General features: G+C 41.2%; 2 protein-coding genes across 3 annotated transcripts; one reads left to right on the top strand and one right to left on the bottom strand.

Annotated features, from left to right (window-relative positions):
• Nucleotides 1-6,603: 6,603 nt before the first annotated feature.
• Nucleotides 6,604-9,846, bottom strand: LOC122042034 (cyclic nucleotide-gated ion channel 2-like). Its single transcript, XM_042601954.1, has 8 exons — nucleotides 9,706-9,846; nucleotides 8,971-9,637; nucleotides 8,653-8,868; nucleotides 7,963-8,276; nucleotides 7,775-7,886; nucleotides 7,463-7,699; nucleotides 7,289-7,375; nucleotides 6,604-7,217 (listed from the first exon to the last, which is right to left on the bottom strand). The coding sequence occupies exons 1-8, from the start codon at nucleotides 9,744-9,746 to the stop codon at nucleotides 6,732-6,734; spliced, it is 2,160 nt and encodes a 719-aa protein (XP_042457888.1). The 5' UTR covers nucleotides 9,747-9,846; the 3' UTR covers nucleotides 6,604-6,731.
• A 2,120-nt stretch (nucleotides 9,847-11,966) lies between these two features.
• LOC122039927 lies at nucleotides 11,967-13,319 on the top strand. Of its 2 annotated transcripts, none has more exons than XM_042599340.1 (4): nucleotides 11,967-12,263; nucleotides 12,344-12,458; nucleotides 12,535-12,798; nucleotides 12,885-13,319. In XM_042599340.1, exons 1-4 carry the CDS (start codon nucleotides 12,044-12,046, stop codon nucleotides 13,141-13,143), a joined length of 858 nt encoding a protein of 285 aa, XP_042455274.1. In that variant the 5' UTR covers nucleotides 11,967-12,043; the 3' UTR covers nucleotides 13,144-13,319. The 2 variants fall into 2 exon arrangements, with proteins under 2 accessions (XP_042455274.1, XP_042455273.1); XM_042599339.1 differs by having other exon boundaries at nucleotides 12,532-12,798.
• The last annotated feature ends 9,595 nt before the right edge of the window (nucleotides 13,320-22,914 follow it).

The raw sequence follows: 22,914 nt of genomic DNA, 5'->3' as shown, positions 1-22,914 counted from the left end.
GCGGAGTCTGATGGGTCTCGGGTCTCCTCTGACTGGGGTTGCTGTGAATGAGGATGCTGTGATGGGTCCCATCTAGCAATGATTGCCTGCATCTGGGCCAATGCCTGCTCCTAAGCAGCCCACTTCTTCTCCCATCTCTGATCCATGGTAGTCATCTGAGTCTTCAATTCTTGATTTTCTTTTCTTAATGACTCCACCTCAGAAGAAGAAGAAGAAGAGGAACTCGCACGACCCCTAGGAGTCCTCAAGCGATCAAATACCACCTTGGCCTGAGAGCCAAGGTCGTAGAGGAAGGAGTTCTTTGTCCTTCCACCCACAACATCATAATAAATTTCGTTTATTTCCTTGGTGGATAGATCCTATGACTCCCCTCCCTCTACTGGTGGTTGAGATGCCTGAGCAACCCTGTTTGTCATTTCCTCTTGTGCAAAAAAAATTTACAATTTATATCTTATACATAATTATTAAATCTAATTATTCATTATTAAAGATTAAATATAAATTGCAAGTTAATAATTCAAACCCCAATGTTCTTTGAACGAGCATCAACATACGTGTCATCCTTTCTCTGGTGAGTCTTGAGAAAGATCTCCAGGCAAGTAGGTTGTCTTTCTAAAGAATACTCCTGCATGCATAAATAAGTTTGGCTAAAATTATACAAGTTTATTAATAAATAAAAATTTGATTTATATAACTTTAAATTAAAATCACCAGATCCATAGTGTGCTCAACAATGAATCGAGATCCTGATGTATGCCGAGCAGATCCGGTACTCGGGCCACCTGGCTCTGTATTCCTATTCGCTCTTGCTTTTAGAGCCTTTGTCTGCCATCTTTTTGCAAACCAAGTGGTCGTCCATGCACTCCAGATCTCATCGGATACATAAACTGGCCGTGTGCCATCCTTTCTCACATAGTATAATAGGTCTTTGTACAACTTGGCACAATAAATATTCCAAGTTGCTGCAAATTCTACCTCGTGCCTATCCTCCCACATATATTTTTTCTGCAATTAAAAATAAAATTTTAGTATATTAAAGGATACATATAATGTACATATTCAATTTACTTACCACAAATTCTTGATAATAAAACTCCTTGGTTGCAGCATCTACACGTCTCCATGTAGTCCCAGATATGCAGACTCTTTCCTTAAATTTCTGTGTGATATATGTCAATACTCGATGGTCGTCGGGAGTAAATCTACATATAAGCAATATTAAGACATAAGATGTATGTTATAAATAAAGAACTTGAAATACTAATAATAAAAAAATACTTACGACTCTCCAACAACCCTAAGGACGGTGGATCCACGGAGTGGTGCTGGAAGATCTGCCATGATACCTTATATCTACAAAAAAAAATTACAACACATCATAATAAATCTTTACTAACATGATAAATAAGCAACAAAATATGATTGAAGCATTATTAAACTTGTATCACTTGAAACATTATAAATAAGGCATTATGTGCACAATTTCATCTCACGATCATCGTATCATATTACCGAAACTCTCCTCTCCACTAATAGAAATGTGATAAAATTTGATCGAAATTATCTGATCCATGAAATTGCAAACTATTATGATATATAAATATAGTTTCCAGGTACATCGCAATGCTTATTTTTAATCTCGCATATTAACTACGAGATCCTCTATGATGTTGGTATGAGAAATTAAAATGTTAAACATAACTTTGAACAATTCTTTTTCTAGTTTTCTTTAGTTAAATTAGATATCTAGCTGTCCTATAAACCATTAATAAACCCTTTGTTCTTGTAAACACATTAAATGTCACATATTGGCAAATATTTTGTTTAAGCTAGTTTCTGAAGATTTGCATGCTAATTGAAGAAATGTAAAGGATGTTCAAGTTATTAAGTTGACTACTACAAAGATTGTTTGAGTTATTAAGTGTCACTACAGTTTGATGAATCATCAAACATCAATAATAGCAATTGGATGTTGTTCCAAAAAGTCATGCCCGCTGCTTTTTGTAAGCTTTCAGCGGTCGCTTGCTCGCTGCCGGCGGGCCGTCGTTGGGGCTTCTCGCGGGAAGCCAGCTGTCGCGAGCAACTGGCTGCGGCTAGCCTACCGCGAGCAGCTGCCTGTGGCTGGCCTACCATGAGCAGCTGCATGCGGTTGGCCTGCCGCGAGCAGCTGCCTGCAATTGACCTGCCGCGAGCAGCTGCCTGCAATTGGCCTGCCGCGAGCAGCTACCTGCGGCTGGACTGCCGCGAGCGGCGGCTGGGTTGCCGCGATAAGCCCCCAGCGACGGCCCGCCGGTAGCAAGCAAGCGAGGCCGTCCATGTGAAAACCAACAAACGACAGAGGAGAGCGAGGAGCATACCCGAGTCGCTGGTTGCGGAACGCGGTGAACGGGAGAGGGCACGAGACTGCTGGACGCAGAGGAGATCGCCGAATCGCCGGAAAAAATCACCGACAAAGAGAAAGAAACGAAGGTCGTGCAAAGAGGGAAGGGCTCTGTGCCCTAATTCTAATCTGTGTTACCGACGGAATCACAATTCCGTCGGTATTTACCGATGAAATTACGGTTCCGTCGGTATTTACCGATGAAATTACGGTTCCGTCGGTATTTACCGACGGAATTATAGTTCCGTCGGTGGTTACCGACGGAATAAAATATTCCGTCGGTAAATACCTCCGGTTAACGGGTCCGCGTTAACCTTTTTTAAACCAAACGGGTACGGTTTAGAAATATTACCGACGGACATTACATTCCGTCGGTATTTTCCGACGAAATTAACGTTCTGTCGATAGGTTATACGTTTGCACCCGTTAAACTGAAATAAAATTAAAAATCTACGGTAATTACCGACGAAATTATTAATTCCGTCGGTAATCACCGACGGGATAATATCCCGTCGAAAACCCCCGACTGAATTATATTCAGTCGGAAACTACCGACAGAATTATGGTTCCGTCAGTACGCCCGTCGTTAATTACGATCATTTTTGTAGTGAAAATTAGTTTTATTTGCAACATCATAAGTCACCGACCCTACATTCCATAATTATTCAGCTCGGCAATTAGAGGTTGTAAAAAAAACATCTATCTTATCTTTGGGATTGGTTGGACCAGGAATAAATACTATAAGAAACATAAATTCATCTTTCATGCGCATCCATGGCGGTAAGCTGTACGGTGTTAATATAACTGGCCAAGATGAATATTGTTGTCCCGACTAACCAAATGGTTGAAATCCATCAGCAGAAAATCTCAATCTCACATTACGTGGTTCCATTACAAAGGAGGGAAACACAGTATCAAGATGTTTCCATGCAGGAGAATCACAAGGATGACACATTATACCTCCTTCGTGCTCATGCTCATGCTCATGCTCATGATGTCACATCATGTGGCTAGCTATAGCTGCAGATGCATACAAGCGTTGAAGTCCAGCAATTAACAGAAAATAATACATCGCTTTCCAAGTAATATTTTTCCTCTTTTTCCTTGGTATACGAGTGTGATGCTTAAAGCGAGGGTGAGTACAGATTTTACATTCATTCAGATCATTGTCTTCATTTCAAAATATCATACAGTTGTTTATACAACAATCAATCTTCTCTACAGGCAAACCTAAATCTCTGATCAATTTCTTTATTTGCATAGAAGCTATCAGTCATTATGTTATCAGCAGGGAGCAACGCTAACATCAATTAACAAATGTCATCGTAACATCTTTCAGAAAAATAATGTTCTTCTTTCATATTCAATAACCTTGCAGTAGCTAATAGTTGAAAATGACCAGAAGGAATGCCTTCCAACACTTCTCTTTCACTAGCCTTTAACATTTCATATAATTGCTGATATTCAGGGGTTGATATTTCATCTATATTCGAATAATCAACTGCATTCATCGCATCTTGAATCATTGATTGCATTGAAATATCAATATTATTTGATGCTTCAGGAGCGGTAACAGTAGTCCCAGAAGACGAACCACTAGAAGGCCCAATTGATTCATATAAATAAGGCTCTTTATGACAGTACCAATTGTAGTAATTTGACACAAAATCATTTCTACATATGTGCATTTTTATAGTATCCTCATCACGAAAAGCTCTATTTTGATATTTTTTATGATTGCACGGGCACCGTAACTCAGCACCATTCATATATTCTGGATGACTTTTAGTAAAATTCACAAACTGTTCAACTTCAGCAATAAAATAATCTATGATAAAACCATTGTCTAATCGATTGTACATCCAAGATTTTTCATATACATTGTTACCTAATGATATTATAATTTGAAATATTATTAAACTTATATAACTTGGAATAAGCTTAAATAAAGCATTATGTGCACAATTTCATCTCACGATCTTCGTATCATATTACCAAAAATCTCCTCTACACTAAAGCAAATAAATAAAACTAATATACACATGTTGTTGCTTAGAGCATCATTAAATAAAAATAACCATATATATATAAAAGTAAAACAAATCTAATATATAGAATAATGAACATACAGAAAACAATGACCACGATATGGACTCCTGCGGTAGCCGGCAAAGACGTGAGCAACCCCTGCGGCTAGCCGATAGTAGGCCGCAAGCAACCCCTGCGACTAGCCCGAGTAGATGCTTAAAGTGGCTAGCTGCGAGCAGGACTCTACGGGGTCCGCAAGCAAGCTCCCGCGGCTGGCCGCGAGTAGGCCCCTGCGGCTGGCCGCGAGCAGGTGTCGTAGGCGCCTACAACGGCCGGCCTGCGGTGGCAGGCCTCTAGCAGCTGGCCTGTGGCGACCGGCATGTCGCAGACAAGCGCCTGCGGCGGCTGACCTCCAACAGCCGGCATGTGGCGGCCAGCACGCCGCAGACAAGCGCCTGCAGCGGTTGGGCTGCCGCGGCTGGCCTGTCGCGAGCAGACGCCTACCGCAGCTGGCCTGCGCAAGAAGCCGCCAGTGGCGGCCCACTGGCCGCGAGCAAGCCGCGGTGGTCGCCATGGGTGTGAAAAGGAAGAGACGAGAGGGGAGAGGAACATACCTGAGTTGCTGGTTGCGGATCACAGTGAACGGGAGAGGGCGCGAGGCTGCTGGATGCAGAGAGGAGATCGTCGAAGCTGAAAAATCGCCGAGAGAGGAACAATCACAGGTCGCGCAGAGAGGAAAGGGAGCTCCCGTGCCCTAATTTTAATCTACATTATCGACGAAATGAATCTTTCGTCGGTATTTTCCGATGGACACTTAATTCCGTCAGTAACTGCCGACGGAAACTTAATTCCGTCGACAAAGACAGACGGAATTAATTTTCCGTCTGCAAAAGACCGACGGAATTAATTTTCCATCGGTAACTTTTCCACCCGCACCCGTTAAATTAAAACCCGTTAACTTATACTCGTTAACCAGAGGCATTTACCGACGGAATTAATAATTTCGTCGGTAATATCAGAACTCACTAACCCGGAACTTGTAAATCCATTGACTCTTAGGCGATTTTTCGACTGAACTTATTTCAGTCGAAAATTACTGACTGATTTAAAAAATCAGTCGGTAATTACTGACGAAATAACCAATTCCGTCAGTAGTCGCCGACTAAATTTAATTAGATCGGTAATTTCCGACTAAATTAAATTCAGTCGGCATTTACCGACTGAATTAAATTCAGTCAGTAATCCCGTCGTTATTTGCAACAATTTTTAGAGTGGAGCCTGCGTGTCAAAGAGAAGAATTAGAAGAAGAAATCGTCAGTGACCTGACCAGGGAGGAGTCCACGGTACATACACTCCGACGCTCAAGTCAGACAAAGGGCAGAGGAAGAAATGAAGAACAGAAATGACAAACAGTGAACTCTGATAGTGAAACTTACCTACATCTGTAGGTGGAGGAGACCCCTCATATACTGTTATTTTCTCTCTGCATGAATATCAATGCATTTCTGAAATAAGACAAACCAATCTGACACACCGCAGTCTTTCCTATAATAGACTTACCATTTCTGTGTTTTGCAAGGTAAAGTTTTCGTCGTACTGATTGCCCAAAGCATATTCTCTTGATTCTTTGACAATAATTACATAAAGTGCCAAAAAGAAATATTAGGTCATTGGGCTAATGGACCATTAATAGCTTTGATAATAGGCCAATCAATTCCCCTATAACGTCCGGTTGTCGGACCTTGTTCTCGGACGGGGTCGGGTTGGCTAAGGACTATTATCATTTTTAGGACTTGACCTTATTGAGGACTCAGCATCTGCTCGGAAAAAGGAGTCCAGAGTCTGGGTCAACTAAGGGATGTTGACCATCTGGAAAACTCGACCTCTTTGAGGACTCAACATTCGTTTGACCGAGTTGTACGTCTAGTATATTCAATCAAACTGAGAGGACTCGGTTCTGAATTGAACTAAGACTACTTGAGATTCCATCGAACTAGGGGACTCGGGATCCAATCAGACAAAGAGTCCGATCGACTAGACTATTCGACCGAGCCACGTAATAATACTTGTCCTGAATGTTTGATCCCTCCTTAACTTTAATCATCATATCAACTAGTTTTTGACTTCGCCCTCAACTTCAAAGACTCTACCTTATCAGTGACGTATAATTACTTAATTTGGTGAAAAGAAAAATATTAAAGAAACAAGAAACTTGATAAAATATTTGATAAATTATACATATTTCGCACATACATTTCTTATTAGCATGCATATATACGATCTGCAGCATGAATACTGATACTGATATTCGATTTAATTTCCTCTAATCGAGATGGTCCTGAGGCCGGATCGACATGAACATGGCAGCGTACAGCCGCAGCCGCCGTTCGTTGTCACCGTGCTCCGGCGCGCTGCTCACCGTGCCACGAGTCCTCGCCTTGTACCGGCGCCAGCCGAGTTGTATGATGACGGCCGCCCACGTTCGCCAGTTCGACGAGTAGAATCTCGCCGCTCGCTTCATCCGGTCGTTGGCGAATCTGTATCGGAAGTGCTCGGTGATGTATCTGAGATCGGGGGCGTCCAGGCCGAACGCTTCCGTCGGCTCCAGGCACTCGAAGGTGGCGGAGGAGGCCGGCAGCCGATCGGTGAACGGCCTCCGGAGGCACCACGAGAGGAGCTCGTCTCCGAGGAAGCTCCCGGGCCCGAGATTGCAAGTGGCCACCACACCTTTGCTCAGGCGCTGGCTGCTCTTCAGCTGACCACCGACCACGAACACCATGAGCTGCACCGGATCCCCTTCTCTGATCACCTGCAGGAACGAACGCCTCAAATTACGCACAAAGATTGCATCTTTTTGCAGCCACAGATCGCAATCGATACCTTTTCGCCCTTGGAGAAAACAAGCGGTTTCACTCTTTCGCATATGTTGTCCAGTATGAGATTGTCCAAGTTGTGGAACAACGGCACCTGATCGATCACAGACCATTCGATGAAGATCGAAGAGAACTCTAAATCTAGCTTTTTTTTTAATCATAGATCTAGCTAGTCCGGTACCTGTTTAATGAGATCGAAGCAGAGATGTCGTTTGATGTCTCGGCGTAGGCCTTCGGGAAAATCTTTGATTATCTCCAGCTCCTCCTCCCCTCTGGTCACCGCCCATCGCTGCCGCTCGTACTGCCGCACTCTCAGTCGCAATCTCGACGGCAACTGTCTCCGTTTCATCCACCATTCCATATCGCGCGATCGCAGCTGCATCTTTCGCTTCCGCGCCATTACAGCATGCAACAGTACCTGGTGATAAAAAGATTAATCTCACTTGTGATCATTCAAGGATCAGAATTCTGAAAGATGAATGGTATTTATTACCTGAATGTTTCCGATCAACAAAGTGAACAGCATCAAGCCACTAAGAACAACGATTATGCTGAATATAACTTCCAGCCAATGACTTGTAGGCTCAAGATCATTGCCAAACGTACTGAAAAATGCAATGATTATTATACATCTTTATTTTCTTTGTTTCAGTTGAGTTCAATCAAGCAAATTGCATTTACCTTAGAGTCATTAGGCCCCAGAAAATGGGATAGAGGATCTTGACGACAAGTGAGTTGCTGGAAACAACAGGAAGAGCCCAACTGTAGATTCCATAGGAAAACGGGCCGTCACCGTTCAAACACACTGGAGTATTGTTCATTCCTGCAAAATTACTTTCACAGTCCAAATTGTTGGCAGAGGACGGGAACTGGTAACAAACTTCCTTGGAGCAGGCCAGAGAAGCAAGGTTGCAGTCGTTGTTCTTCTCGCACTGTTGTCGAAGACAAGCCGCCACGCGTTGGATCGCAAGAACATACCAACACCCACCAGCAACCTGTCCATACAAAAAAAAATCAAGTGTTTTATCTTATTTCCGACTGTACAATTTTTTATTATTATTTTTCATCTTTTGCATGATTGAAAGTTAAATCTAGAATTCAAAGGGTTTTTGGAAGTTCTCCGATGAAAGGATCACGATGGTGATTACAGTGGTCGAGTTGTTATCAGATTTTGCAAGTTTGCAGGCCCTGCAGAAGTGGCTTTTGTCGCATGTAACGTGGGTTGCATTACCATTTTGGATGTATTAATGACAGATGCTCGGTACCATTCAATAGTACGGAGAAAGCAAAGTACAAGACGCTACTCTGATATGCGAAGAGCCTCGATTTCATGATTCACATCGTTCAAGAAACTTAACATTTTATACTTACATGAGAAGCGATGAAATAGGCGATGAGGTTGAGGCCAAAACCCCACCAGATTGATCCAAAGACGTAACCAGTGACCTTCTGCATCCTCCTCATCACAGAGATACTATGATATACCTTTGGCAGGAAATGGAACACAAAGATAAGGAGAAGTATTGTCATCAGAAGCTTTATCTCCTCCTCCCTGATCAATTTCGGCACTATCAACCAGAACACAGCCTGAAAAATATAATGGAATTTTTACTCTGTTACTGCTCAGAGTTAAGATTGTTCTTTTACTTAGTGATCGTGATTAAGGTTTACTATGTTTGGGAAATGGACCTGCGGGACGGGGAGGATGACGAAGACGTCGAACCAGAAGCCGCTGAGGGAACGGAAGTAGTGGGCGGCGATCATGCGAGCGTCCCACACCAGCTTCCCGCAGCCGACCACCAGCGACTCCCGCGACACGTAGGCCACCCGGAACTGCAGCCACACGTGGAAGACGTGCACAGCGTCGGCGGCGGTGCGCAGCGCCGTGACGATCGCCGTCAGCCCGCCGTCCATGTACAGGCAGGGTCGGCCGTTCCGTCCAATGGACAGCGCGTAGAAGAACAGGGGGTCGACCGCGACGGCCAAGGCGCGGGCCAGCAGGATCGCGCGGTTCCATCGCTGCACCGTCTCGCTGCGGGGGTCCAACGCTGGCCCGGTGAACAGCGACGCAGGCTTGCTCGGCCGACCGAGGTTTAACAACACGTTAGTCTGGCTGGGGCGGATGGGGATCAGCGAGGAACCGGCGCAGGCCTCCCACTCCGGGGAGTTGACGCGGTCGCAGGTAGTGGAGTGGAAGGTCGGCACGCCGGGCTGTGTGCACGCGTAGCACTCAACCGACGGCACAGCTTCCGCCGAAGGCAAAGTGCGGTGGCCGCTCTCGATGATGTCGTCGTCGCCATCACTGCCCGAGCTCGCAGTGGCGGCGTCCTTCGCCCTCCATAGCAATCCATTTGACCTGGGAATTCAATCAAACACATTGTGAGCAGCCAAGCCATAAAATTTTAACTGAATTAATCAACGTACCATGAGAGGAAAGAGCGAAGCTTAGCGAAAAGCAGCGCCATCTTCCATGAATTATGACGTCAACCATGAGAGAGGAGAAGATAATTCTACAGCGACGCGGCCATTGCCCTTCTGTGCTCGCACTATAGAGCAGAGTGAGATATTATAACCTAGAAATCAAACTGTGGACGAGACCCAACACTCGAAACAGACCGTGATTCGACAGCTGTTAACTTCTTGAGAGGGGGTAATTTGAGTTGTGTGTATGGACAATACAGGCCAATCCGAACACTGCGGACCACAAGTAAAAGCTGCGATCTGCTGTTCTCTCAAACAGGCGAAGCTCCTGAGGCGGTAGCACAAAGCTCTACGGACTAATGACGACGGGAGGAGCGTGTTGCCTGGTCGAGCTTCCGTAGCCAATCGGAGGTAAGCGAGGACCATAGCTTTTACGAATCTTGAAGTGTATCGGCGTGCGCATGCGCTGCCAAATGGCTGACAGTTACGACACGCTTCGCTTACGTGTCTGCGTCGCGACGGACGCGGGACTAGCGATGAAGGGACTGGAAGAGCACGAAAACACCAGTCTCTCAAGCCTCGCCGCCTCCTTATCTTGCACGTGCCGCTCACGTGCACAATAATGATTAATTTGCCGGTGTCATTCCTATTCATCTTAACTAGACCCCATAAAACGTCTAATTGCCTTTGTTTTATGTTACACTAAATTTATTAAAAATAATTTATAAACTCCTACAATTTATTAATTGTTAGGTTTTATTTTAAAAATAAATTGTTAAAGTGTTTAAGTGAACTTATTACAATCAATTTAAAGGTATTGATGTGTTTAGTATTATAAAATCTTTTTATTAATAAAATTATCAAAAATGGTATAATATTATTAATAGAGGATTTTGAGTTTTTTATTAATAGAGAGTTTTGGGTAAATTTCTGTACTGGGGGAGAGAAAATTGGAAAGAGACGTTGGTGGAGAAGATGACACGGCGCTGGAAGAGAAGTTGACGAAGATAGAAAGATATTAGATTTATAAAAATTTATGGAGGATAAGATGAAGATTTATGAAATTATATAAGAATATTTTAGAAAAGAAAATTATTAAAATAAGATCTTTTTTAACAAAGTAGGGTTTTCCATACTTTTTTAAAAATAATTTATAAGCTCCAAAACAACTTATTTTGACAGCTTATAAACTGTTTGAAAAAAAATTTATCAAATAAATTTAAAGAGCTTATAAGCTCCAAAACAACTTATAAACTATTTTAGAGAGCTTATAAGCTCAACCAAACATCCTCTAACTGTCCTCTCTATCGTAATTTGATATGGTAATCCTGGTAGTTATCAATAACTTAAAAAGATTTTTTATAATAAGATTGATAAAAAAATAATAATAAAAGTATTTTAAATGTGTTTATGGAGGGAGATGCTCAAGTTTTGTCCTGTAAAGAGCACCACTAGCTGGAGATGAGGCCACGAGGGATGGATGTGGAATGCATGCTATCTGATAAGACCAAGTGGCCAACTGATCAAAAATCACAATTATTTGTTTCCCAAAGTGTGATGAATTGCTGACATCAAAATAAAATAATAATAATTATTATGATGGATTGAGAAATTGTTGCTCACATCCTTAATTTGTTTGTTTTCCAGAAATAAGGTTGAAGATAAACAGAGTGTTCCCTATTTCCGACTTCGACTTTGTCACTCTTTTCAAAAATAGATTTGCAAAATTCGATTCTTTTGTCAATATAGAGTTTAATTTGGCATGAATATGTACGGAGAGAGCTACTCTCTGATCTGTAGATCCGCAAGAGTGCAAATTCAAGATCCACTCATAATTGGATTATCTTCAGTTTCAACTCGTAATTTGATTGATGAGGAAGCCAATGTGTAGATGAAGGATCAAAATCCTGCACTCTATGTGATTGACAATCGATTACAGTGAGCACTGTACAAAACTAAGAGCATCTTCAATGTAAAATTTATAAGAAATTTTTAAAATAAAAAAAGTTGAATAAAAAAAATTTAAATCATTATATATACAAGGTTTGAAGTTTATAGTTTAAGAATAGTAGTGAAAATTTAAATTTATTCTTTTATATTAAATTGATATATATGTATAGAGTCATGTAATTAGAATTATATCATAAAAAAATTTATTTAAAATTTTAATCATTAGAGATATTTCAATAAAATTTTATAATATTGATATGGCAACTTGAAATCATAAAAAATTTCATTTAAAACAATGAGAGATGCCCCTAAGTTTATATAAAAAAAAATCATATATATCTGGAGAAAGAGATCCGATTCTTACAAGTGGATTTCCACTGGGCAATTCGCAATGGCGTTGCGACCTGGGAGAATCCATCTTCTCGATTCAAGAGAAAAAGATAAAGCTTTCTTTAATCTTCTTCCACCAACAACACCATCGAAATCATTAAACAGCATCAAAAGCTCCGCACTGCCTGGAAGAAGCACAAGGATTATCTTCCACCAAGGGAGCTCCATGGAAGCCCTAGAATGGAGGAAAAGGCTCAGAGAAGACATGGAGTGCAATGCAGGTGAGGGGTTTCTCTACCCGAGCAAGTAAGTTCTTCCCCAAATTCACTTACTCTTTTTTTTTTTTTCTGTTTGCTATCAGGTGTCAAAATGCTGAGCTTTTCTTCACCGGAAAACAAAATTGGTGGAGCAAAAGTGATATCGCAGAAAATCACAGTGCTTGAGAAGCCCAAAAAAACTACTTTCGACCTCCATCTGTAGGTTATGTTTTTTTTTCCTTTTGTGTTCTTGGTGTTTGTTGATCGGAGATAAGCAGCTTCATCGTTGCAGCAGCAAGAGAGAGTTCGATTGGGCTAAAGCTGCTCGATCGAGGAGAAGGTTGACTTCGACGACTCAGCTAATGCAGCAGATGTTTCCTCCTCTCTCGTCTAGGTTACTCAGTGCCGACGCCATTGCAGTGCACGAAAGCATCGTGTACATGTCCGCCAAGTTAGTGCTGACAGATGCTTGGAGTTCTAGCTGCATTTCTGGTTCTTTCTCGAACTCCATAGAAAATTACATTCGAAGATTGAAGGTTATTGAATCTGAATTTCTAAGGTCTGTAAGTGTTTGCCTGTGAAATTGTCGGTATGAACTCAATCAGTTCTCACATGATTCCGATCGAATTCTCTTTGTCGTCGTAGATTGGAGACTGGTTATTCGGCACTAGATGTAAGGATGGAGTGCCATGAGTTGGAGAAGCACGCCATGATCATTCGATTCACTAGATTCCATGAATGCGGGGAGACAGATCGAGCAGGGTGGCTGATCCAAACTGCAAACGGGGAAGTGTTACACAGCTTGTTCCATGCTGCAGGCAGCGAAGTGGTTCCACAGAAACTCATAGCAGATTGTGCAGTACTAATGAAGCTTCTGAAGGGGTTGCACATCCTATCCCTCTAGATTTTCTTGTTTACTCCATTAACAGAAAGTGCAAATGGGATGAAGAAAACTGATGTAAATAGATAGAATGTGCATATCTTTTGGAAGGGGGGCAGCATAAGGTGCCTAGTCCTGTTTTGTTACAACCAAACGCCTCTATATATTGATATGAATGTAAACTACATTCGGGTCGACAATTTACCAGGAAGGTAGGGCTGGACCTTTGATGAGGCCAGGCAGGAAATCGCCTCAGGGCCCGCCTAGGAAGGGGCCAAATTTATTTTAATTTTAATTATACCTAAAAAAAGAAATGAAAAGGCAGATCCTAAATGGCTAAACTCTATTCTCACAGTTCTAAGGAGGAAACCAATGCATGACTTTTCATTGTATGTGATCTTCTTTTCCGGTGTTCTTTCCTCTACGGTATGGATCCATCGAACAAGATCAAACTTAGGTAATCCTAATCTTTTTCTCTGATCTTCTTCCTTGTCTTGCAACACATGACACCAGTTGCATCCTAATCGTGCGACAACGACTGTTTGCATGATCTAATCGCGTCGATTCGCATGGTGGCTATGGTACGTGACACCGATTGGTGGGTTGGCATTCGGCATCCGATCGCATGACTTATAATTGCATAGCGCAATGGCAGTCGCACGTGTCGTTGGCCACTCGTGCGAACAAAGACCTAATCACACGGTGGTTGTCAGTTGTTGCTACCACCATATTGGTCTCAGCCATGGTTGTGCAGGATCGAAAAGACACTCGAGGAGTGGGTGAATAATGTTCATTGCTTTTTCAATTATAACGAGTTAAAACAAACACGGCGGAAAAGAGAAAGAAGAAATAACACAAGTAACTTTTCCTTTGTTTGGAGCTTTAGACGACCAAGACCCGCACTTGATGAGTATTTTCATTGGACAATCACTATCAGTTCACAAAAATTTACAGAATTTGAAATACAAGAACTATAAATTAAATGTTACCGACAACAAAAAAGAAGTAGAGGAATAATTAATCATCGATTGTCGGAGCAGCCTTTCGATGTCATCAGAGTCTTATCGGAACAACGCACAAGTACAAAAATCGAAGTGAATGATGATGTGGAGCTTCAGGTAAAAGTCCTTTTTATAAGTCATCTTTGGGTGCCTGGACCACCCCCGGGCATCCGAAGTGCTAACATGATTGCACCTCATCAAAAATTTATCGTTGAAACTTCTATCCATCTCCAGGCGCGTGGACTGGTCTGGGCACCTAGACCCATCCGAGCGGCTGGACCCTAACGTGTGCCATCTACTAAGTGTCCACCACGTCAACTGGTTGCCCGTTGGCTTCACCTCTTGCCTGGGGGCTTGGACCACCTCCGACTGCCTAGACATCCGGGCGCCTGGACCAAGTCTGGTCGCCTGGAACCCTTTTTAGCCTTTTGCTTTCCTATGTCATAAAGTTAACACAACAAACAATAATATAGAAAAAAATAATAATAATATTTTTGAAAGTTTCTGGACTGTTCGATTCTGACTTTGAGTTTCTCTGAAACCCTAGGTCGGATCAACGCCTATTGTTCCCTCAACTGGGAACGCGTCTCACTTGGTCTCTCCTCTAGTTGCTTACCTCCACACTTACCAATCGCAGACTTCCTTGATGTCAGATCCCTTGATCCACTAGGAATTCTTGCCAGATTTCAACCAATATGGACTTCAACTAGTTGTCAACCCAACTGGACTTTCTCATGCAAGATTTCAACCAATCTGGACTTTGTACGAGCTATCAACCTAGCTGGACTTCAGCCTAGTGTTTCGATCCTCTTGATCCATCAAGTTCATATCCAACACACTTAACAAAAGGATTAGAACACAACATAATCTAACTTTAACCTTTGTCATACATCAAAATCTAAGTTAATTTATTAGTGCAACTTGTACGAATAGTCTTGACCATTGTTATATTGTTGTGGTCATCACAGCCTTGTCGAACCCTTGCATATGCACAATTAAACTTTACTATTTATTTAATTTTTATATATTTTTGGATGTGAATACTATTGGTGCAATTAGCACAAATAATCAAACTCAGATTTTGATAATTGACAAATGCAAAGTTAGATGTGCTTGTGATCTAACTATGTTATAGAGTGTGCAGGGTTGACTAATTTGACGGGTCAAGTGGACTAGACACCAGATAAGAAGTTTAGTCAGGATGTACGATTCCCGATTGGCCAGGTCCATATGTGGGATTCTGGCTGGAGGTTAGGATGTTCGATTCCCGATGGGTTGAAGACCGGAAGTGTGATTCCGAAAGGAGGTCAGGATGTTCGATTCCCAATTGGTAAAGTCCGGATGTGCGATTCCAGTAGGAAGACCTGGTGGGTCATATTGAACGTCGAGAAGATAACTTGACATTTGGTAAGTGGAGATAAATCATTGGAGGAGAGTGACTCGGTGAGGGCGCATCCCGTTTGAGGAGACAATAGATGTCGGTCCAGTTTAGGTTCATTTTGGAAAACCTAAACTGAGACCATGACTAGATCTGGGTCTAGAAGATAAAATCTAATTAATACTATTTTTATTCTGCTAACTCTGTCTTGTAGATTATTATTTATTTTGGGCTAACATGAACTTGCAAGATCGAATTGCACAAAATATCTCCGGTGAACAGTACCAAGACACCTTCCATGCGAAGGAAGGCGCCTTGAGCTGGGCAATGGAAGGCGCCTTCGGTCGAATAAGATAGAAAGCTTTATCACCGATAAGAGTAAGCTTTTAAGGGATAGAGGTTGTAGTTGAAGGCACCTTTAGTGGTGTTGAAGGTGTCTTCCATCCCATTTAAAAGGGCTACTCAACCATGCAGTTATACACACCTCTATTACAAGCTTCTACGCAATCGTGCGATGTTTTGACTGCTCCGACTTTGCGCTACTGCTCCGCTATGAAGCTACTGTGCCCAATTGCTACTGAGTAGCAGTCCAACACCGAGCTCGATCCTAGAAATTACAAGTGTCGGGTAACTTTTATTTACAGTCAATTTCTTTATTATTCTTAAAGGAAAGTGTATGGTTGTTATACTCTCTTAATTTTCTATACTTGATTTAACGACTAATAGTGAATTACCTATCGATAGGTTCGAGTGGCCTAGGTATTAGAGTAGGAGTTGTCGAAAGCTCCGAACCAAGTAAAATTGACTAAGTTTGCTATTTATGTTTTTTCTTTCTATTTTTGTGTTTAATTCCGCTATGTACTTTTGATTTCAAAAGAAAAATATAAGTTTTCTAAAACCATGTGATTCACCTCTCTCTCATGTGTATAACGATCCAACAAGTGGTATCAGAGCGAGGTTAGCTCTGAATTGGTGCAACCACCAATCAAGGTGGGGGAAATTGTTCTAGTTTTTTTTATTTTAGTTTTTTGTATTTTATTTGAATTGGTAAAATTTACCTCTTCAAATAACTTTTTCTCATTTAATTTTGTTCAAAGTTGGTGCAGTACCATTCGAGTCATCGATATTTCTTTTTACTTCAAACTTTGTTAATCCAAGACCTAGTCTTAAGATATTTTTTTTGCCAGATAATTCAAATGGCCCAACTCGAAGGATACAGTACCGCTCGCCCTCTGCTCTTCAACAGAAACGATTTTCCGTATTGGAAGAAGGGAATAGAGGTTTACTTGAAGATCCACATCGAGCAATGGTTCTCTTTACGATGAGGATACATAGATCTAGTGGACAATGCATCCGAAAATCCATTGGACCTAAAAGACTGGAACCCGAAGATGAAGAAGAAGGCATAGACTAACAATAAGGCACTGAACACTCTACAATGTGGGCTGACCAAGAAAGAGCTGAACCGAGTCAGATCGTTCAACAACGCAAAGGAATTATGGAACAAACTGGTCGAACTACACGAGTGAACAACCGACTCAAAGGTAACAAAACGTGACCTCCTATTAAAATTTTTATTTAATATCAAAATGTAGGACGGAGAAATCATAAGTCAACTACACGCGAGGATCAAGGATATCCTCAACGACTTACACATGATCGGACATCAACTCAAGAACCGCGACATCATCAGGTATGCTCTAAATTCATTTCCTCGAAATGCACTATGGGCATCGATCGTAGATGCCTATAAAGTTTCGAGAAACCTTTCAAAGTTAAAACTAGACAAGCTATTTTGTGAATTGAAATTGCACGAACAAAATAACACCACAAAGGTCGAGAAAGGGATCACTTTTCTTGCAAGTACTTGCCAAAGAACGAACCCGAGCAAAACTCAAGACAGAGATGGAGACTGACTTGGAGTCTGACGAAGAAGAGCAGCTAGTGAACATGGTAAGAAAAATGTTCACTAGACACAAGAGAAACTTCTCCAAGCATGACATGAAGAAGATGTCCAAGCCCACATCCAACAACCTAAAGGCGAACGCCACGTGCTACGGTTGCAACAAAAAGGGGCACGTCAAACACGAATGCTTGAATGAAGACAAGACAAAGAAGACAAAGTAGAAGAAAGCACTTTAAGCGACGTGGGATGAGTCCTCCTCGGATGAATCGAAAGTCGGCGAACCAAAGCAAGCAAGTTACCTCACGCTGATGGTAATTGGAGACGAATCGAATCAAGAAGACAAGTCCAAATATAAGTCAAACAATGGATACACATCTGGTTTAGACAAACCAAATGAGGTAAATTTTAATTATACTGTAAAGTTTTTTAAAATAATTTCATACTTGAATAAAAAATTAACAAAACTGAGGAACACGCTAAACTCCTCCTTAAGTAAAATAACACCCTTAAGGAATAACTGAACTTAACCTCTTTAACTGATCAAGTTCATGATAAAAATTCAACTCAAGTTACAAGACTTAAGAAACTGTTTTGAAAAGTCAAGTCAAAGAACTAAAAGATCAGTTGAAAAAGTTAACCTTGAGAACCAAGTATCTAAACATGATATTTGGATTCCAAAGAACCGTGTACAATAAATCTAGACTCGAATACAAGTTTAACTTTACCCTTAAATCATTTTTAATCCTAACTCAAAATAAAAAAACTAACTAAAGCTTGAGTTCCTAAAACTTATTTAACTAACAATGTAGGGCAAAATTAATATTATGTACCTAAAGATAAAATTTATATTATTAAAAATAAAATCCAAAATAATTTAAATCAATCAAGAAAATTTACAAAATCAAAACATAAATCCAACCAAAATTACAAACCCCACAAACAAGATTATAATCATGCTTACTATAATTATAAACCTAAATAAAAACTTAAAAGGAAAATCTATGATTCAGGAGAAGACTCCAAATTAGTTGGCACCTCAAAAACATAAACCTTATCTATTAAGGGTAATTAGGACTAGAATAATTGAGGATAAAATTTTGTAGAATTGTTGCGCTAGAGGAGATGAATAGTACTCGTGACTTTCATGTTCATTTTAAAACTCGAGAATAATAGCAACGGAAATAAAGACAGAAAGAAAGAATGAGACAATGCTAACACACCAAGAGTTACTTGGTTCGGAGCATGTGGCGACTCCTACTCCAAGGTTGCACGTGAGAGTGCTTTCGATGGGTAATCACTAATCAAACTGAAGATTACAAGTACAATTTTAACTAAAGTACATGCAATTTGAAATGTAAATAACACCAACGACTTGGAGAATAAAATCTTTAGCACAATAGTCATCGGAGCAGCTTTCGAGCTTCGTAAAGGCTTTATCGGAGCAGCGTGCAGAAGCAGAAGATGCTTAGAATGTTGTTATTGAAGTGCTGGTTGAATCCTCCTTTTATAGCCCACTCCAAGCGCCTGGAACCTCCCCCGCGTGCTCTCATCGAAACTCAATTTGGCAAAACTTATCCACCTCTAAGCGCTCGGACCATCCTCGAGCGTCTGGACCGTGACATAGCTTTGCCAATTAGTGTGCTCCAACTCAGCGTACCGATCATCTTTTGGTCGTCTGGGCTCTGGAGTAACTTCGAGTGCTTGGACCGCGAGGGAACCTGGCTAGGCACCCGCCTAGGCTACTGCTTCAGCGAAGGCTTCCCGAGAGCCTGGAGCAACTTTGGGAGCCCGAACTCCCTTCTAGCGCTCGGACCACCATTTTGCCAACTTCTTCTTCCTGCAAAATAAGGTTAGTCTAGGCAATAATATGTAAAGAATGATAAGTTTTGACAGCCTTCAGACTGTCCAGTCCAGACTTTGAGTTTCACTGAAACTCTAAGTCAAACTAATGCTTACTGTTCCCTTTTCAGGGAACGCATCCTCACCTACTCCTCTCAGGAGAGTTTACCTTTTACCATATTGGTCCTCCAGATCGTTTGGACTTTTGCTCAGTGTCTGAGACATCAAGACTTCATGTTGGACATCCGCTCCATGACTCGTCCATTCCACCTAGTGTCAGCAATCCCTAGGGTTTTCATCCAACGTCCTCGACTTTAGGATTTCGCCTAATGTCCTTGGCCTGCCATGACTTTACCCGATCTGTCGGACCAGAACTTCATTGCCTAACCGCAGTTAGGACTTTCCTCCTACCTAGCCTCAACTAGGACTTTCTTACATACTTAGTCACACTTGTTAGATTACAATACAACTTAACTTTTAACCTCTTTGCCATTATCAAAATACAGGTTCGATATATGGTCTGGTGCTCCCTGCACCAACAAATTTGACTTGACAAATAGTACTGGAGAAATTTGAGATTGATAGTAGATTATGAAATCTCTGTTTATGCATGTCTAGGATGATATGACTTCAATATAGTGCATTTAGCTTAATGAAACTAACTGAAGCTATCCCTTACTAATCCTAGACGATCAGACCAAAGTTATGTACTAAGTTCTGTGGGCAAGACTATTTGAAAATTTTTGAAGCACGCGGTTACTCTAATGATGTCTAAGTGGCTCACCACAGCCTAGGCATTTATCTAAAAAAATGCTTGCTTGTTAGACCCAAAGCTAAACTGGAATCTAATACAAGTTAAACTAAATCCTAAAATTCAACTTAACTCATCTCACAAAGTCATAGGATTTCTTATCTGAAAACTTAGACTAGGTGATCTGATTAGGAAAATTTAAATTCAAAATCAACCAAAATCTAACTTAACTCAAATTTAAATCAAATTCAACTTAATCCAAGTTTAAGCTAAATTTTTTTGATTACTTAAAAAAAATATTCACCATAAATAGTGGATAAAACTCAAACTTAACTAAAAACTAAAACCTATTTATCTCTAATAACCGCTCCTACTTTTTGTAGGAATTCAAGTGGATATTGGACAGTAGTTGCTCTAGACACATGACTGGGAATCCAACCAAGTTCAGCAAACTAACATTTAAAAGCCTAGGAACAATTGCGTTTGGAAGCTGATCCTGTCTGGGTGCTGAGTCGACAGACGCTGGGGACGTGACACTCTCGTTGACGGCGTATGAACCTCCGACTAGCGTGAGCCTTCGGTGAGAACCTACAAGCACAAAACCAAGCCGGGAAGGGGTTCCCGGCGACGACCCTCCGACGCTCAAGTCAGGCGAGAAGAAATTAAAGTAGAATAATGAGGCAAAGAGTGTTAGTTAGAGCCCTAGAGCCAATCATATGATGATTGTTGTATGGACTCAATGTATCATATTCCTATATATTTATAAAGGCATTTCTTTATGGTTATTATACTTACTTGTATTGGTGCCAAATAACTAAGTATAATAGCGTCATTGAGTAGAAGGTTCTTATCTATATCAATCGATTGGTTGAATCGATAGTGAGATGATATAGAGAACACTACTCTTAATTATTCCTAGTCAAGTATTAACATTCAAGGATAATGTTAATGCACTGAGACTAGTATGTAGGTCAACTCGATGATTTGATCTCACAAGTCATGGATATAGAGATATCAAGTTGACACATGGGTATGCATTGGAGAATGTATACTGAATGACCCGCCATGAGAAAGTATCATGGATCGTTATATGAGTGTCATATACTTTCTCATGTGACTATTAGTATGACTATCAGTCCTTGGACCTGAAGTCACCATGGTTCCCTACATAAGGAGTTGTATACTTTGGCTTCGTCAAACATCACCCGTAAGTACTGGGTGGACTATAAAGGTGATTACTGGGTATGTAACAAATTATGCGGAGGGATGTGAGTGATGTAGATAAGATCTATCCCTCTTATATGATGGGAGTGACATCATGATTCTTGATAGAGTGAGACCACTAAGTGCATGGTCATGCCCAAATGAGTCAATATGAGATATTGAGCTCATTTGATTGGAGTGAGTCTACTTGAAGTTCAAGATATAGATTGATTAGAGGATGACATGATCTATACCTCAATTGATCGATCTAGATGTCAAGGATAGAAGGACATTGTCACATTGTGAGAGTCACAATTAGTAGTCACAAAGGTTATGTTGGATCTCAACATTCTTGTAACTTGGGTAGCAATGATGTATTGCTAGATGCCGCTCATTGCTTATGTTTCTAAATAGGTTTAGAAACATTGCCAACGTTGCAAGAACCTATTGGGTCACACACAAAGAACAAGTGGATGGAGATTAGGTTCATATGATGAACCAATTAGATTAGGTTCATGTGATGCACCAAAGATCAGATTAGGATTAATTTAAATTAGACTTATTGAGTTAGACTCAATTAGATTCAATTGTTGAATGAGTCTAATTTAAAGTTGATTCATTGAGTCAATTTATATTAATGAATTGAGATTCATTAAATTGAAATTGACTTGAATCAAAAGTTGGATTTAACTCAACAAGGAAGAGAAGTGGTCAATTTTGACTTGACCAAATGGGAAGTTGAAACATTAAGTTTGACTTGACCAAATACCACTTGATAAAGGTTGACTCATTCTACATGGCATGACTAACCAATACATCCTTGCCACATCATCTCCACATCATCAAGGGAGAGCAAGAGGCATGGAATGCCAAGAGCCAAAGACCCTTGGCATTCCATGTGTGGCCGACCAAAATGAATAAGAGTTTCATTGGCATTGATTTGGGTGTGATGAATGTCTTCTTCCTCCTTAGCTCTTTCTTGTTCCCCATCTTCTCTTGGTAGAGAGTTCCAAGCAAGAAAGGTGAAGGTGAGTGAATTTAATTCAAAGAAGAAAGGGTAAGTGAAAGTCACATAGAGAGCTTTAGAGAAGTGTATGAGATTTATTCTCTCTTCTTCTTTTCTCCTTTCTTCTTCCAATCCCATCCGAGAGCCCTTGGGAGTGCTAGCATACTTGTGGTGCTCTTTTCTCCATCTAGAGTGGTTCGAGAATCACTTCTTGTTCGTGTGGATAGTACTAGAAGTGTGTACGCTTGAACACACTTGAGATCCGAAGGACCTTGGACGAGCGGGATTTGCGAAGGGCTTCGCTTCAAAGGTATTCTCTTTATCATGTAGATCTAAAGTAGATCTAAAGTAGAAAACTATGTACATGAAATTTTTGTCTTCGCACGGATCCAGTGGCTAAGAACTTCGAGGTTTCCGCAACGCAAAAAGTGATTTTGTGGCCCGAATTCCTAACAAAGAGCTATAGTAGATGATCATGCATACCTCCGTCGAAGATTGGGGACTCTTATATAGGACTATCAGGGGGCGCGTGCATGTTTTTCGAGGCATGCACGCTCCTCAAAGCATACCTAGAAATGGTCGTGTCAGAAAAGTGTGTCTGGCGCCATACCTCAATTGTCCGAGCATATCCCTGACGTGACAGTGGAAGCTTTCACCGTACGATTCTGTCTGGTCCTACCACCGACCATGCCGTCTGTCGGTGGCGCTTGT

This window comes from Zingiber officinale, chromosome 2A, assembly GCF_018446385.1.
Source record: "Zingiber officinale cultivar Zhangliang chromosome 2A, Zo_v1.1, whole genome shotgun sequence".
NCBI lineage: Eukaryota > Viridiplantae > Streptophyta > Magnoliopsida > Zingiberales > Zingiberaceae > Zingiber > Zingiber officinale.
This window is presented reverse-complemented; position numbering and strand designations above follow the sequence as displayed.